General features: G+C 39.0%; 1 protein-coding gene across 2 annotated transcripts in view; it reads right to left on the reverse strand.

Annotated features, from left to right (window-relative positions):
* Window positions 1–18,992, reverse strand: part of AFF2 (ALF transcription elongation factor 2) — a 345,930-nt gene that overhangs the window by 256,533 nt on the left and 70,405 nt on the right. For both annotated transcript variants that reach the window (XM_086756076.1, XM_086756075.1), the window contains exon 2: window positions 2,090–2,210. In XM_086756076.1, coding sequence (XP_086612202.1) covers window positions 2,090–2,210 — 121 coding nt within the window. The remainder of the gene's footprint in view (window positions 1–2,089; window positions 2,211–18,992) is intronic.

The raw sequence follows: 18,992 nt of genomic DNA on the forward strand, positions 1-18,992 counted from the left end.
TACGTTCTGTGTAAGCTTAATACAAATACATGCACACTAAACAGATATAAAAATCAGATATTGCGATTCTTATAGCACAACAGATATTGGGGGCATGGTTTTAGTTCCTGACACAAAATTTTGCAGTGATTTGCATATTGGTCTACCTAAAATCCAAATGACCACTTACATGAACAAAATAGTTTCCATGACCTGCAGGGAAGTCTGAACAAAATCAGTTCATAGTAAGTTATTATTCCCATAAATAAAGGTGCTAAAATCTGGTCCAATGCAGAAATAGTGCAATGATTAGATTTTTATAAAAACAAACTAAAAAGACCTCACAAACAAACCACCCTAGTCCATAGTCTTTATCTGGCTGAAAAAGTCTCTGTCGTGGATGAGTGGAATGTACTTCCCTCAAAAAAGAAAAGCAGCAATATGTTTCATTGAGGTAAAAGAATAATTTGACAGAGTTCAGTAAGCTTAATGGAACTTAGCACAGATTAACAGTGGTTTGACAAGGTTCAATAAGCTTGATGGGAAGGTTCACCTTATTAATTACTGCATGGAAGAAACATACCAAGGAAAATTGAGTTAGAATGATTCACACAGAGAGAAGAGATGCAAAGAGTAAGGAGGAACCTCCCACAGAGTCAGGAGGTTCAGAGTGGACCCCTCGCTTTCTAAACTCTTGGAACCTAGGTGAGGCTGAATCCAGCCTTAATCTCAGACTTGGCCAATGGTTTATGTCTAATGGAATTATCCATACAATATTTACAATGATACTGAGTAGCTACATGCATTTGTATTGTTTTGTAGTACTAATTCAGCATGATATAAGTCATTTATGGAAGATCTGTCACAGGTAAGGGATCTCTCCACCTTGGATAAGGAAGGATCTCAGTCTCAGGTAAGAAATCTCTACCCTTGAGAGGTGTCCCTCCTCAAGGGGAGAGTTACCTGGTGTGCAGTCCAGCTGCAATTCAGGGAGAGCTCAAACTGGGCCCATTCTGATGGTAATATTTATAACATGAAGTAGTTGGCTGCTAGTCAATAGCACTGATAAGATAGATGTCTTCATTTTAGCTCTGGTATCTTGTTCTGTACTTTGGTCTTCTTGCACTTTTGGGTTTCAAAACCACCTTTCAAAATATTTTTTCAAGACGTTTTCACTCCCTTGTATGCGAGCCAGGGGCTTTTCAGCTCACAAGTTCACCCCAAGGATGTGACGCTTGTTGCTCTTTAGTCAGCCAGAACCAAAGTACAGCTAGGAGTCAAGTATATCCATCATATTCTCCCACTCTATAATTATTAGACACCATCTGATAATAATGCCAGCCTCTCCTCCTCCTTTTCGGGTGAATTTCAAAGAGCCCTCATCCTCCCTATACCTGCTAACAATGTAAAATAGAAAGATGAAGTGGTGGCCTTTCAACGGATGTCACTGATTGGGAGGAGAGAGAGATATGGAAATTTACATTCTGATGAATTCTTCAGTGAATGTCTTACTGAAAATCAAAGCAGCAGAAATCATAAAGGGGGACATCCCTTGGGGATGAAAATCTCAGGCAGCAAAGCTCCTTAGAGAGAATAAGACTTGTTATGTCCCTTTCATACTCTTGTTATGCTCCCCAAAGATTCAGACAGTCTCCCAGAAGACTTCTTTGGATGGTTATGATTGCACAAGAAAGCTTACAGACTCATTATCTATAGAGGGGACATTGGTTTTAACAAGTCAGGTATATTTTATTTTTAAAAATAAAAGGACTATGTGCTAGCTTTGTAGGTACGAACCCACTTGTAGAGGTATCAGCTACATACACTTCTATTGCAGGACTTGGTTGTGTGTTTAGAGGAAGAAATCTTGAACTGGACTGTAACCAAAGTTCCTGATTCTGTCAATGCTACCATGCAATGCTGAGTAGAGCACTCAGTTTGCTCGGCTGCCATACACTGATTTGGATAACCAGTAAATTCAAGAGTGTAAGTATCAAGGCAGATGCAATACTTTCATTTCTTATAGGTGATGAGAAGCTTTATTTGTATTTGTAAAATGTATTCAGGTAAAAGACATTCTGAAAATGTAATGCATAACAAGGCAATTTACCTTGTAGGGCTCCCCAAATAGGTTAAAACCTGAAGCAAAGAGATCTTCATCTTGCTGGACTTCCTGGTTTCTTCTCTCCCACTCCTTCCGCTTAAGTGCACTCCGGTCTTGCTCATAGTGACTGAAGAAGAGAAAGACAAAAAAAAAGAGAACACATTATTTTCCCCATAATTTAGTTACACGTTCATTACTATCAGTAACAGCAGCAAAACAACAGAAATGATGCAACTCCCGAGGACATTTCTGAAAAAAAGAAGCAGCCACTGAATAGTTTTCCCAAATGTAAATTGGAATCATAATACTATACGAAATTGGGCAGTAGGATAGTCACTATACTTCTAAAATGAAAGCAGACAAAAAATGTTCTTTTCAAATTAACAGAGCATTATGGAGAAGAATAAAATACATTTTGACATATTTGTATGAACAGTCTGTAAAACACACGCGCACACATACACCCAAATACGTGTATGTGTGTCCACAAAGAATGTGTTTGGGCAGAGAAAGCATATGTGAAGTCAAGGAAGCACAGCAACATCTTCAAATCCATTTAACTGTGTAACACTTCTCTCCATCCATCCCAACGCTCCGGCTCAGCCTCGTGTGATTTAGACCACCTAATTCAGTCCCATGTACTTGTTAAAATGTATGTATGGCTTCATTGTGGGTGTCAAGGGGGTTTTAAAAAGTGTTTTTGTAGCAGGCTCTGGGAAGAGACCTTAGGATAGCTGATATCAGATAATTCTACACACAAACAAACAAAAGGATCCAGCGCCCAGCACAGCAATGGCGAGGGGCACTCGTCTGTCAGGTCACTCTGTGCACCTGCCAGACCCAGATGACAGGCTGAGACACCACATTCACTTCTCCCCTGAACTGCACTGAAGGACTTTGGTCTTTTGGCTTTGCAAACCACTCCCCGCTCCTCTGAGGGAAAAGAGATAATTAAAACCCTGAAGGAGGGGGAAACATAGGAAAGGAAAGAGGAAAGGAAAAGACGCATGCTTCAACTTGCACTGCCAGCCTCTCATGTGACAAGCACTAAGGGACACCTCTACGCTTTCAACCCATATTTGATTTGTTATGAGGCTCTTGGCTCTGCTTTGTGGCAGTTAATTAGCTACCAAATTCCAGACAACAATGTGAATAGCAGATTCAGTATATGCACTGATGTTATCCATTGCAAGCAGTGTTGCCCTGATAGATTCTGGCCCTGCATGCACACATCCATGCACACCCTCTACGTACAAATGCATACAAACATACATCTCAAATACGTAACAAAGAAGAGTTAATTCTCCCATCTCTGACAAGAATGAATTAAATCTCCACAGAGCTCCACTGCACTTGGAAGATAACCAAATATCTACAACTTTTGCCTTTTTAGCTCAGCGTGATGTTGTATTGAAAGCTTCACACCGAGAGATATAATGAGGAATGAACTGCACAGTGATGAGGCTTTAACAGTGTATAAAGTCACTGATTTCTGAGTGAAACCACAATTACTAATTTGAAGCACCAGCTAATTAAAACCACAGCTATGTATTTAGCCTCTTGTTATACCTACTGCAGTTTATAATTATGAGGACCTCTTTATCTACTCAATTAAAGTTCTTACGATTCAGGCAGGTTGTGTTTGAACCTGCAAGCCCTGCGGAGAGCGCAGGAAAGCATATGTCTGTTGCCTGATGACTCCATGTGTCCTTACACTTATATACTTGTTCTTGTACAGGGAAGGAAAGAAAAAAGAAAGACTAATGCCACAATGAGATCCCTAAATAAAAAATATTAATTAATAATTGGTTTAAGCAATTCAGGATCACTCAGGCTTGGATTGAATAAGGCTTGAGTATGGCTTACAAACAGCCACCTACGTAGGCTGAGCTAGAAGGCCGAAAAGATGCCACATTTCATTTATTTATTTATAACACCTCCTGATGTAATGACATCACTGGCATCAACATCAAGCTCCAGAACAGTGTTATAATCATTCTTGGTATTTTTTTCAGAAGCTATAGTACTATCCGATGATTTCCTGAGGGAGATGGAAGGGAAGTTGTTGTAGGCAACAGTCACTTAACTATACTATAGGCGCTCACATTGCTGATATAATACTGCAAACCACAAGTGACCTGTTCACTAAAAGGTGAAGGGGGGCATGAGTCTCCCTCCCTTCCTTTCATGTCCTAAATCAAGACTAAAATCGACAGGTATGGGAATAAGTGAGGACAAACTGTTTCCCAAATTGGTACACAAAGATGAGGGCAAGGTTGATCCCATCTCTCCCCATTTTCCTCTGGAGTAGGAAGCTGGTTTAGACCAGGAGCAGCAGGAACACACGGTATTCATCTCTCTCACGGGAGATCTTTCCAGGGATGTCTTTGGCAGTTTGACCCATAGATTGTGTGACTCTTGCAGTACGATTAGATCATTATGAAGTCTTAAGTCCAGTCTCAATGTCAGCAGAGTGGATCTAGCATAAGCAGGATTTTACATCCTGCACAAGTAATCTTTGCTTACGGGAGCAGTCCTATCCCAGGCACTGCCAGTTTTTATTTCAGAAAGAATTATTCATTAAAGTTAGAGCTGCGCTTTACAGCTTCCCAATGGCAACCTCGGCCTGGAGTTCCAGGGTGAAATTCTGGGCCTATTCAAATCAAAGTGAATCTGGCCACTGGACGCACAGATCAGAGAATCGCAGATTACAGCACAGAACAGATCTCACCCCTCATGTGAGGTTCCAGCACTTTGTTATCTAAAAGTTGGCTCTGGTCTCAGGCATGCGAAGTATTTAGAGAACCAAGGGAGGCATTATGCTACATCCTATTTGAGAAAAAGCAGCAAAGACTCTAAGACTACTTAGATATGTTTTGTGACACATTACAAAACCACAAATTCAAAAATGATGAACACAGCAGTAAATCAAAATGGCATAATAACTTTTAAACACATTAACTTAAGCGAAGACAGTATTTACAACATTAACAGCAAAAGGTTGAAAAAACAATATTTTGCAACACAACACCCTGAAATATTTCTCTTTTAGTGCGTGTGTTTTTCTATTAAAGATATCTATTCCATGCACCCAAGAGGTGAGCACAAAGGCAACCTCATGGCCTGGCCCCCACTGATGCCCACCAAGTACCAGACTGCGAGTATCCATTTTACACCACCAGCAAAGTCCCGAGTGAATTACTACCTCTGCATCAACCCAAATCTCTCTCGCGCGTATTCTCTTGTGAGAACAACAACAACAAATTAAAGGCTCATTTTGAACTCTCCACTCACACAGTCACATTGCAGCCTGAACTGTAAGAAGCAGCAATTCCAAAGGAAGTGGTTGCTCATCCTGTCAGGTCAATTACTCAGCTTATTTCTCTGCAAATGCACTTTTGCTATGGGAATGCTTGAGAGGACACTGACTGTGGCTATGGGAAGTCAAATATTGTAAGATCATACACAGATTAGGATAACAACTTCTTTGGGTTCCCTGTAATCCAAAGAGGGATGCTGATTAGATCTTAAGACCGCAGTGCACTGAGAACCTAATGAGATGCTCTCCAGAAACTCTTAACACAGCCACAACGCAATCTCTGGGACTTATGTTTAATATGTAGCTTAACTAATGTTCTGTGAAATACAGATATGTGATTAGTGGTGAAGGTGTCAGTGAAAACTATAGTCAGCTACTATGAGGAACACCAGAATTCAGTCTGTCTCATTAATGTGAGAAATACTTCATGACTCCTCTAAAGCCAGGAGAGCAGGAAATCACAAGTATAGACTTTTGCAAACATTTTGTAAAAAGAGATGTAGAAGAAAACAGCTGCAGGCCACGATATTCTGTATTTGAGAGGACCAGTTCCCTAGACACAGCTATTATGTGACAATGTAGATTAAATACACAAGCTTTACTGCTTTGTTACCACTTATTAGATTAATAACTGAATTTGAAGGGGAAAGTCTGTACATAAATCTGAGAAGGTTAGGAATGGTGAGCAGTAAGAATGCTGCAAGAGCACAAGACCAGCAATCTACAAATTATCACCATGCTGGATACAGCAGAAAGAATAGTAACCGCAACTGTAATAGTGTTTTGGTATGTTTAAAATTGAGGCAGGCTGCAAATGCATTTTGAATAACAGCATTTTGATACTTAAAACCTTTAAATCAGAGCAGCATACACCCATTTGTCATTCTTCTCAGCTAGACACCCTAAAGGACAGCGGTGAGCCCATGCACCGCGACAGGCCAGGTGCTCGGCCTGTGTAACCCTGCAGAGCGGCAGCCAGGCCCATGAAGCTGCACCCTTCACACCCGCTGCGGCCTGTGACGGCTGCGAGGACAACCTGGATTGAGCAGAGAAGGTAGCTGAGGCACAAGGAGGCTATATCAAGGCTAAAGATAACAGGAATACACACAGGCTTCAGACCGGAAGCTAAAAATGCAGATCTGGTGATGAGAGATGGAAGTCAGACATGCACTGTCTACACAAAGAACTAGAGGAAAAATAAAATTTGGGGCATTGCAAAGGACAATGCAATCATCCGTGGTGAAAGTAAGAGGATGTGGTGCAAAAGATCTGGAAGGAAAAGAAAAAAACCTTTCAGGACAGACTGCAACAGAGCAAGAGGTTAGAGAGAACAGTGAAAGGAAAGCTGAAGAAATAAGACCCAACAGCTAAAGGCTGAGACCCAGCATTTGGGGTTTATTTTCAAAGATGTGCTAACTAAAGCCACAGAAGTAGTCTCCCAAAGCGCGGAAGACTAAGCAAGGCAGACAAGAGCCTGAAATACAAGAGAAAGAGTAGAGGAAAGAAGTCAGACCAGACAAGTTTGAAGGAGTAGTCACTGTGATATGAAGAAAAAGCAGAAGAGAACAAAATGATCAAACACCTAATGTTGCAGAAGAATCATGAATGAGAATAGAATACTGCTCTGTTGATTCAGTCAAAACAACAAAAGCCCAGTAGGGAAGGAATCAATAAAAAAGCTGGAGCAGAGAGGCTTTATAGTAGTGACAGACTACATCCACAAGGATAAATGAACAACATTCAAAAAAACCCAGCATTTATCCGCAAGTTAGGGAAGAAGTAGTTGCTGTTCTCAATAACATGTCTGAATTCACAAACACATACACACTATGATCAAATCAAATATCAACATAGTTCCATCCCCTTAAAATAGCAGATATACCTAAACAGTACAAGAATTTCTCAAACAGAAATGTTCATCATTTGAGGAAACAAGAAATAAACACAAGCTTCTAAACTAAGACACAGTGGATATAAAACTACATAAGTTTGAGAACTGAAAGTCCTTTCCCAAGGTTATTTCTTCATAGTTCTGACTCTGGGACAGAACCGTTGCTCTGCCACAAGTACCCAACCAGTTGATGAAGTTAACTCAGAACTGGGCTTCCTCGAAAACCAACACAAGCCATTAAACATCCCAAATCAAAACCACTCATGAACATATTTGACTTAATGAGAAATCCAGCTCGAATCAATGAGAATATTCGCATGCTCCAAATACACGGCTGCTCTTCCACACCAGAGCAATTCTTTTTCAACGTGAGTAAAAGAGTAAGGCAAAAAGCATTTCCCCTGATAATCAAACTAGGTAAAAGAGTCCTTCCAGCAAATACATTACAATAAGAATTCACCTCTACATAACTCCAGATTTATCTCACCATAACTCCATTGATTTCATATAAAAGCAGAACATCACAATATTGTAAAAAGGAAGGAGAACAGGCTTCCTTGGTAAATTCAGATTCTTACAATATACACTCTGGTATTTCAATAGATTTATTCCAAATGAAGGTAGGGGAAAAAAAAAAAGCAGTCTCAGGTCTTAAATTTTATTGCAGGTCTTAAAATGTATTCAAGTATGTAAGCGGAATTTTAAAACTTGATCTTTAAGCAGAAATGTGGCCAACTTAACATACCTTCCCATCTCATATGAAGTCTTTGTTTCACTTAATGGTAAACATCATAAGCAGTACCACACTTAAAATAGCAAAATTCTTCTTCCTCTGTTTATCACCATAGAACTCGCATCTTTGCCGTGGTAATTTTACTATTTGACAGAGACCAATCAACTCATGATAGCACAGCTTTACAACTTTTCACTATCTTTTATATTTAACATTTACTTTAATGTTGTGTTCTTCTTCACAGCATGAATAGTTACTGAACATATCTAGCACAGAACATATCTATCACTGCACATCAAGATAAATGATTTATTTTAAAATATAGAATATTCTGTCTTTGATGTTCAACAGTTCTGTAGAGAAACACTTGAGATGGTCACTGGTTATCTATTCACATGAGCTAAATCTCTTAACAATTTGCATTAAAAACAATGCCATTCCTGTAGCACATTTGATAGAGCGTACAGAAGATTAAAGTCTCTGAATAAAATAACACCCAAGAGACCCCTGGGCAATTTATGGAAATTTAAGCTAGGAGGCTAAGGGTTTGGCTTATATTTGTCATATTCTTCATTCTTTTTAGCTGTTCCCTACACCCCAAGCACCAAGATGATGCTATTTTCACTCAGTTTTCTCCTCTTTTTTGGATTACGTAGTCCCAAACCTTTCCTGAATGTGAAGTTGGAAGGAACGATTCCGGGGGAATGGATGACAGAGATAAGCTCCTGAATAGTAAGCACAGAAAGAACAGATGAGGTTTCAAAGGGGAGCATTTATTGTTTCCTGTATCATAGCACATTGTCTTTCAATATGATTAGTTATCAGTCTGAGTTATCAAAAACCGGGATGAAACAAAGTGCTTACGCAGTTATGCTTCATTGATGTCAGCTAGGGGAGCATGAAAATCTCCATGAAGTTGGGTAATTGATGTGTAAATCAGAGCTCAATCACTCTGTAATAGAAATGGTCCCACTGAAAGTATGGTTGTTGAACAGCATTGCAGAGGGGTGGGAAAGAGAGAGAGAAACAGAGTCAAGATAAGACTTATTTATTTAAAATTATAATAACTGGCAATTTACACAATTTTCTCTTCAAGAGAGAAGTGCTGTCAGATATGTTTAAATGCAAGTTGCAGACTGCTGTATTTGGATATCCTTATTGGGCAATAATTAACTGTTTCTGTTTTATTAAAATGCTCGGGGACACTGTTATGGATATTTAAAAAGCAAATTAAATTAACATGTTCATCCTTTGAAAGGCAACACGTGTAAATGACATCAGCGATTGTAATTTGGTTAACAATGTGTGTTCAAGGTATGTTTGGGAGTCCTATTACAGTCGTCCTGTCAGTTCAGATTTGCAGTACGAGAAACAAATGCAAAACTGAAGGAAAAGAGAAAACTAAAAAAAGAAAACTAAAGAGGGAAATGGTTGTAACTACAGCTCCAAATGGACATTAAAAGACAAGCAGTCATTAGAACATCAGTTGTATAAAATAGCTTTCCAATATGCAATATTTCTGAGAGTAAACATCTGAAACATAAATAAAAGACCTAGTTAAGATAACATTATGGGGTTTTGTTGTCATTTTTTAAAATAAATGAATGCACGTTAAGGCATTGCTATCAACTTCCCAGAAACACTTGGAATCCAGTATTCTAGTTCTGACTTACACTAAACCACTGATAAACGGTAACAAACTTAAAAAAATGTGAAATTTATGAACATGTTTGTCAAGAAATGAATTGCATTCAGGACACAGGAGCTGGATGAGGAAGGTTTATTAGACGGGTAACGTGCTGTGACTGTAAGGGGGCTCTGACTACTACAAGGGGGTTGAATAGGAAAGGAGGTTCAATCTGAATTCCAAATTTCATTGCCCTTATGAGTTTAAGAGGATATGAGAGTTTCTTCTTCTTTTAATTTTTTTTTTAAGTTTCTTCAAAATTCAGTGATGGCAATGAAGCCATTAAGTCTTTGCTAAAGGATATACTAGAATTCAAAAGTATTTCACAGCATATCTCCTAACAGCTTCCTACTTGCCATCATACTGCACATGCCCATCAGCAAAGTATTCTATACATTAATGTGTTACAGATGAGTATAGTTGTGTTTAGTTGCATGCTGTGCATTATTCTTTACATACAGCAACAGCAAACACGGTGAAGTACTGCTACATATATTACTCCCAAGGCATAACACTCATTTTATGCAGTTAAAGGTCTTCTGACAATGCTTGTTACAGTCTGTTTTTCCTTCACCTGGATATCTCAAATCATTAAAATTTTCTTGAAAATGTCCAAGTTTCTTTTTGTACATGTAGCACTTTCAAAGATTAAAATGTATTTTAATATATGGAAACCCAAACTTTGTAATTTATTATCACTTAATGTGTACAGACCACATTCTCACATCTGAGCTGAAAACCATTTTGGAATTCTACTTTTGTCTTTACCTTTCTTCATATTTATAATTAAAATTTTTCTTTAGTATTGCTACTCAAAACTTTCCTGGGTACCCATAGGATGCTTCTTGAAAAATAGAGTCCACACATTTGTACTTTTTTTAAATACTGGCAATGATATGCAATAGACAGCTAACAGAAATAAATCTAGCCTTTTAAAAATGTTACAAAACAATCACCGATTAACACAACATTTTGGAGACAGACGCATCGGCAGACTCAACTGCATGAGTATTTTATCACAGAAGTGCTTCCGCGCTACTCCTGCAGCTCTAATAAACGCATTCATTTACTAACAGGCACCTCTGCTCCCCTGAGCATTTTCATATGCTTTGAAGCTCTTTAACCACATGTTCTTAAACTTCACGTGTGCTGAAGAATACCACCACAGGAAAATTAAGGTTTCAGTAGGATGACTATTTAGTTCATCAGTTTTAGATTGAAGAAGTGCACGGAGGTCTCTGTGTGCAGTGCACACATACAGACTAATTAACAGACCCCAATACACAGAAAAATAGTACTGTAAGCCTAACAGAACTTAATTGATTGTTATTTAGGACACTCTGGCTAGATAAATTATCTTCTAAATAAATTATTCTTCTCTCAGTTGAAACCCTACATAATTGCCTCAATTTCCTCTAGTAACACCTACTGGAAAGGAAAGAGATGATCACATAAATGCAAAGTGCTCTCGTTTCAAATTCAAGTAAAAATGTGTCCTCTTTCCAGTGCTGCAGTGAAATACATTGCCCATCCTGGGCACTAGCAAATGGCAAGAGATGCAATGATTTCATAGCTTCATGAGACTTAATGGTCATCAGCTTGGAAAAGAACCTAGAACGTTTCAAACTTCATGGCATTCTAAACCATCTCCCACAAGGTGCCTGTTATACACAGCTTAGGAAAGAATAATAATATTTTGTACTTATTTTTCCAAAATAGAGTCAGCAGGTCAATGAATTATCATCATTGGCTTCTAGTGAGGAAGATAACCTAAAACAAATGCTGCCGATGTCTTCAGCAAACATATAATGTTTATTCCTCATTTATAAACAGAGTATATAAAGTATGATAATATAATTTAACCAAAGCAGCACAAAGTTCATCAGCACTGCTGAGGTTTACATCCTCGCTAAGAGCATGGTTCAACTTCAGCTGATACTACTGGCAATTTTCCCAGTGAATTCAATGAGGGTTGGATGGGACCTAGCCACTTAATAATGACAAAAAAGCCAGGACTCATAACACAGCTAGCTCTAAGCAGCAGCAACTTATTGGTATAAACTAGCTTTTCTGTTATATTCCTCATGCTAGCAGAAATATTTTATCCACTGTCAAGAGTTTAAAAAGTCTTAAGTACAAATGAGTACATGATGGAGCTACAGAGCTCCTATGGTTATTATTTACAACAGACATTGCCTGCACAGATTTCCAGGTTGACAAATGCAAATTAAATGAAATTTAGAAATTTCTTAAAAAAAAATCAAGCCCACAAAACCAACCAACCAAAAAAAAAAAAAAAACCCCACAAAAAAAGCCCCCAAAACAAGTGAGATATCAAATAAATTTCCTAATCTACCCAAGGGCCATTATCACTTTGAGCTAAAGTGCAATTTTCTTTTTTTTTTATTTTTTTTTTTTTAGTTATGTTATAGGTTGTACACACGACATCTCAACTTCTCAACCACCTGACTAGGGAATAATCAAATCTATCCCACAGTACATACTGATACACACACACACACACACGCACACCAGGCAGCAGATCACAGACCTTGTCACTGAGTAAAAGTAAAGCAAATGTACCATGCTCCCTGAAAAAACACCATCCTTAAATTCAACTCCACATGGGAATGCTGTGCTATCAGGGATAGGCCACGTAGGTGTTACTGATACAAGTTTGAAATGTGTTCTGGGATTTGAAAGGTAAAAATGAGCACTTCAAAAAAAACTGTAAAATAATTTCACTTCTTTAGACAGAGCAAAATCTACCTACCTTAGCCCCCCCCCCACTAAACAAAACCACAACACCACCACAATCTTATTTAGACTCGCCAAAATGACAATCTCATGTCTGAAATTATTTGAATTTTTAAAGTGGGTACGATGCAAATGACCATCCCAGTACTGCAGTTTCCAGAGCCAAACAGAAACTGTATCTGTTTCCCCAGTTATGTTTTGAATGTGCTTGAAATCTCACATGTGTAACTGATTTCATGAACGACAGAAATATCACAATGAAGACGACACGGCCATTTCAGGACAAAATCCCAGAAGAAAGTAAGACCAAAGCTCTGTTTAACCAATCCCGCCTCTGACAATGGCCAACAGCAAAGGTCCAGCAAAGCCCTCAGGAATAGAGCAAAGTGTTCCCCAAAATACTGACGGCGTCCAGAGAAATTTTTGACACAAGAAGCTATGTGTCAAGTACAAAGGACTTGGTGTCTTTGTATTTAACATCTCTGGAAGATTTTTCTCCAAAGAACACTCTCAAACAGAACACTCTGTGGCAAGGAGTTTCACAACTCATCTGAAAAGTATCACTACCCCAAACTAGATTTACTACTCATATAGGTCTGAAAACGGGACTGATTTAACAATTTGTTTGTATTGTATTGAGTATGTGAGAAGAGAATTCACATGAATTTTATGGGGCACCTACACTTATTACAGGCAAACAGGAAGCTCCCGTGCTCTTCAGTGTACAGAGAATCTCGGATGCACGGCCCATGGCACGAACTACACCATGGATTTTAAAGACCAGACATACAGATTACTGCATCCTGAATAACAGTTATTTACACTTCAAACCCTTTATATTTTTGTCTCTTTTGCTGTCAATCAGCAAATGAATATCACTTATTTTCACATAATGAACATAATGTGTTATTTAATAAAAGTGCATCCTTTTTAAATTCCCTACCATCCACCATTTGTCTAATAGAAATATTACAGTACGTACCATGCAAATATTAAAATGCAATGTAAGTTGAGTCATATTCATTGGAGGCTGGCCAACTCCAGCACATTTCAGTATTTAATAATAAAATAGTCTCATGTAAAAATATGTAAACTAGCTTCCATTCTGCTTTAATACTCACTTAACATGAGAAGAAAGTGAATGCAATTTTGTTTAAATATTAAACATTACGTTTCTTCTTTTGATTATTAAAGTATTATTAAAGCTAAATGAAAATGTGTTTGCAACCTCCTTCCTCTGAAGTTTTATAGGTTATAAGTAATATTTTGCCCCTCTAGCTGGCTTCTTTGGGGGTATCTCAAAGCTCTTTATAAATTAGAGTAAGCCATGCCCGAAGACACCTCTGGGAAGGAGCAACTCCTGTCAAGCAAAACAACTGGGGGAATAAAAGTTTAAGTGAGTTGATGATGGTCATTCGAGAAGTAAGAGATGGCTGTGGGAAGAAAACAGAGGAGTCTCGACTCTCAGACGTTAAATTTCACCGTGAGACCAGCTGTAACTTGCAACCATTCATCCACCACTAAACTCCGAGATGACAACCACCCAGTTGAAATTTAAGACTTTCTAACAATATCGTACAGCAAGAAGGAATTATCTTTATGTGCGTTTCCAGAACATTGGGTCATACACCGTGAGACAAGTTTTCTCCTGCTGAATGTCACTGGGAGAGGTCAGCAAGGATGTTCTTATTACATTTGCTGGAAGGACAGAGTGTATCAAATGATTTAATTTTGTGTAGTGCCCCACTTACTTTGACAAACTGATACTGCACAGGGCATAATGTCATTAGGTGATTAAAGTACAAGAGCACTCAGTTTCCCATCTCCTTTCATACTAAGGGCCTGCAAGTGCTACCGGAGCGGGCTGGAAACTGGGAAAACTTATGGCTGTGGAGGCAATATGGGCCCAAGATAAAACACCGACCTCCTCCTCTCACCAGCAGCTCCCATCCTGGCAATGACCAGAAATAAGCTTCACAGTCCCCCTGAGAGAGCTCGCCTTCCTCTCAGCCCCTTGAAGCACTTGCAGCGCTGGCAACAGCCCAAAACCACATGTGACCTTCAAGCGTCACGTCCACGGTCCCCTGACCCCACAGCGAAAGGACTCCGAGTGAAGCTGTATGGACAGTAAAGCATCATGATTCAACCACACAAGCATGATGCACTTCCACTTTGCAGCTGGTATTGCCTTTGAAAATAATGAACGTTGAGCTCTCCTCATTATACCAAATGTATTAAAACCTCAGTACCCACGGTAGGAAATGTGTGTTTTGTCACACACTCTTTAATGTGACAGAAATACAAATTTATGTTTTCTTTCATACAAATACCTAATGGGGTTTGAATAAAATAAAATAAAATCTGCGCATTGCCATGTGGAAATTAATTTTAAAGAACTGTTTATCAATTTAATTCCACTGATAGTAACAGACAGATTTATGAGGCAATTAACTAAATATTTGTTTTTTCACATTTCAATTCATTATAGTAAATTAACAATTTTCCACTTGAAAGTCTTGCATTGCTACACTGAAAGCCTAAGAAAAAAAAAAGGTGTATATTACTGTCAGCCTAGGAAGGATTCTCTGATTTTTACAACCTGGATTATTCTCCTCGCATTAACTTAACATACTGTATGTAATTCAACCCCCCTCCACATTTCTGTATTACCCCAGAACCTGTCACTCTTTAAATGCCAATTTCAAGCAACCAGACATAAATAAAGAATAATTACAGCTCTAAAGCCAATGTAACATCTGTTCAAGCAAACAATCCTACAGAGAATATTTTACAGCCACGTAACACCCACCTATGGTTAAGACAAGCCCAAGAGACAAAACCAAGGCCTCAACAGATCCGGCCTGGCCTCCTGAGCCACAAATGCCCACATCAGACCACGTGCCCTAAAAAGGGCCAACAGAAGGAGCAAAATGAACCAAGCCTAACGTTACATTAAACACCAAGTACAAAGTTCCCACAGGAAGGGTCAACCTGTAAGGCAGCTCACCTGCATGGCCAGCACAGCCCCAACTCTCAGAACAGCTGGTCCCGGTGAGGTGGCCTCCTTGTGCACCGGCAGCCACCAGCCAATGTCACCAGAATCGGTCAGCCACGGCCAAACGCCGCTTTTCAGTGCGTCAGCTGGGACAGTGCAGCACTCATGCTAACGGCCTCTACAGCAATTTGCATATCACTAGCTACGAGCCTGGTGACCGCACGTGTAAAGCCACATTTCTCATCTACTTTTACTTGTTTTGATCATTTAAACATTTTAGTTAATGATTTCAGCTTCAAGGAGGTCATCTGGCCATGGCTGTGTGGATCTCTTCACTGTTGTGGGCCAGGTATTAAACATATTAAGCAGCAGCCAGAAGACAAAACTACAGCTTTCCGTTCTTTTAACTGGTACTGTACCAAATTAATATCAGAAGGAATATATTCTATAAATAGAAAAGCATCTGCTTATATGAATCCTTGAATTCTTTTCTCCTGTGTTAGTGTTTCACTACCTGAACCAAGAAATACCCTTGGTCCCTCCATAACTCAGCTTGCCCTTACAGAGAGCAGGTCCATCAACACTTTCTGATCTCATGGGTTTCTGCCAGGTCAACTCACCAAGGATGAACCCTCCTGAGGAAACTGCACCAACCACATTCCTCAGTTCTACACACAGGTTCTGGCTAAGTATTTCCCTGAATAAAATATAGTTTGCCCACTTTTAAAAATCATCCTGTTAATTCACTGGATTACAGCACAAACACATCCAAGCATTAGTCTAAACAGGATTTTGTAGCCAGAGCTGATCTAGAAGATTTAACATTTTGCAGGCCTCCATCTCATAATGCTGACAGAAATCATCAGGCAAAGGGAGAAGATGGGACTGTCTGCCACATTGAGCGATGAGAACCTGTGATTCATCAGATAAATCACTCTTTTTTTTTTCCACTGTTAGTATTTACAAATTTGGTAACAAGAACAAATGCTCTGCTGACAGCTGTTAATTCAGAACAACGTGCAAACACTGGTGAAGCAGTTAATTGCCATTAGCAGCATGCATTCCAAACTGAGAAACTGAGGCATGGAGAGATTGAAGGACTCGCTCATGACCACGGGATGACCCAGTGACAGCAGCGGGAGCGCAACCTCTTCCCATTGCCCATCTCTCAGTCCCGCTACCTACAACTCAATTAACCTCCCTTTTAATGGTAAGGGGCTACTATTACAGCATCTCTATTTGCACTACCTACCAGAAAACATACCCCCCATGTATTGTGTTGTAAGGGCTAAAACCTGAATGGTAACTGAATGTTACCATTAATACTTTATCATGTTTGTCTCTTTCTAGCTGTAATACTACCACAGCCACCACCAGCAAATTAAGACTTCAATTTTAGCACTTGGGAGGCTAACAATTATCAAATTAGTAAAATAATAACATTTTAAAGTATTCCAACTGGCTAGTGAGAGCCATTAATTCTTAATAAATGTTCCATACAGTATTATTTATCAAGGTCTTTAGCATTGTACAGTATGTCACCCTAAAAGAGATTAAAAAGAAGCACAATATTTGAGCGTTGTTAAAACCGCAGACAGCAAATTGGGACTGGTCTTTATCCTTTTTACTTAAAAAAATAAAGAAAAAAACCCAGAAAAACAAAAAACCTCCACAGAGTAAAAAAAAAAAAAAAAAAAAAAATATCAGTATATCAGTGACCTCAGTACAGCGCATTTTCTGGAGACTAATGATGGGCTGGGATAGATGGCCCTCACTTGTACTTTAGGTTATCAACTCCTCCCATCCGATCATTAATGCCACAGGAAATGCCTTTTGCTTCAATAGCTTCTGCTTAAATAGATCACCAGTGAGAGAGAGGAAAGGAAAAAAAATAATCATGTGACGCAAAATGAACAACTGTAGAGCCTCTCAGCTGCATCTGCCACAAAGACTTTACAGGTAACTGGCAAAGGCCTTTTTAATTGAATTTCTGACTCTTTTTTTTCCCCTTAGCATGATAATAAAGGCAGCCAGTGGGCAATATTTGTGATGCTCCCTATAAGCGTGCAGAGAATGTTTGGAAAGGTTCTTTAAGATGCTTTCCACGAGCTCTCATACATTAAAAAGTGCAGGATGCTGGGCCTTAATTAAGAGCTGCTTCTTAACAGTGTGAATTTCTGATACATGAAACAGCATTAGGCCCCTGTTTTATCTTGAGGGGAAGGTAAAGATGGCAGAGAAGGAAAAAACAAGCTTTCAACCCCTACTTAAACAGCAAAGAAAAAAAAACTAAAGAGCCTATGACCAACTCCTTATTTTGTTTGCAAGACACGTTTAATAGAAGGATACCATGGAGAGGCCCTGCATCACTCAAGTTTCATTATCATTACAAAATACAGCAGAATGTCTTTACTCAGAAGTTTATTATCATAAATAATTAAAACAAAACTATCCTTACGGTATGAAATAAATGAACAAAGTACATTATAGGATGTATTTGTTCTGGGTTTTATAGCTGTTTACTGGCTCCCTACATCAGAAAATTCTGGAATTTGTAATCACTCTCCTGGTCATTAGTCTGAATCGGAAAAATTTTACCGCAGCTGGCTCAAACAACTTGTTCTGTCAAAAACAGGACCATAAGTGCTCTTTACTAGTTGCATATGCAACATACATTTTTGTGATAACTCAGAGTACATGATATGTGAAATGTTAAAGGAAAATCAAAGCATAGGATTGATTTCTAAGAAAAACAAAGAAAAACAAGAGAAAGAAATTCTAGCTCTAAAATTAAAAAGATTGTCTGATTTCTAATTACAAAAACGTGCCAAGGCACAGATGAAAGGATTACATCTCCGCAGTACTCACGCTAACAGTATATTGTTCTCATAAGCTTGAAAGTGTCGGGCACACTCGTGCTCTTTGAAGTTTTACTTTGTTCCTTTGACTTATTTTATGCAGGTCAAAGATCACCATCACGGCACATATCTGTCAGCGAAGGATAATAATGCTACAGCTCAGTTTGGAAGCAGGCTAGGCTGGCATGTTAAACCAGCAACAGACACATCAATCTTGCTATTCTTGAAGACCATGCAGTTCAGCGCCGGGAAGTTCGAACCCAGAACTAATGATAGTTACCAGTTTCTGCATCTTGATGTACCAGGTTAGGTCTCTCTTCTTTTGAGCAGCCTGTCCCTACGGACAGGCAAAACATGCCAGGAAAGCAAATTATCCTGCTAATCCAGCAAACGCCAACAGAACTCTACTGGAGAGCAGCAGGATGGTCGGGAAGCATGCAGATATCTATGGCAGCAAAAAAAGAGCTTTCCAGGGAAGAGACTAGGAAAAACAAAACAGCCATCAGCAGCTGGGTAATCATCATCATTTGTGAGAATTGGAAATACTATTATTACTTGCGCAGTAGCAGAGAAAGTGAAATATTAGAGCATAACTATTATCAGATAAGTAATGATAAACACCAACCAACAGGCAGGTCAGAATATAATCCCTCGCTCATCAACTAGAAG

The sequence above is a fragment of the Chlamydotis macqueenii genome, chromosome 11 (assembly GCF_036417535.1).
Source record: "Chlamydotis macqueenii isolate bChlMac1 chromosome 11, bChlMac1.mat, whole genome shotgun sequence".
In the NCBI taxonomy this organism is placed as follows: Eukaryota; Metazoa; Chordata; class Aves; order Otidiformes; family Otididae; genus Chlamydotis; species Chlamydotis macqueenii.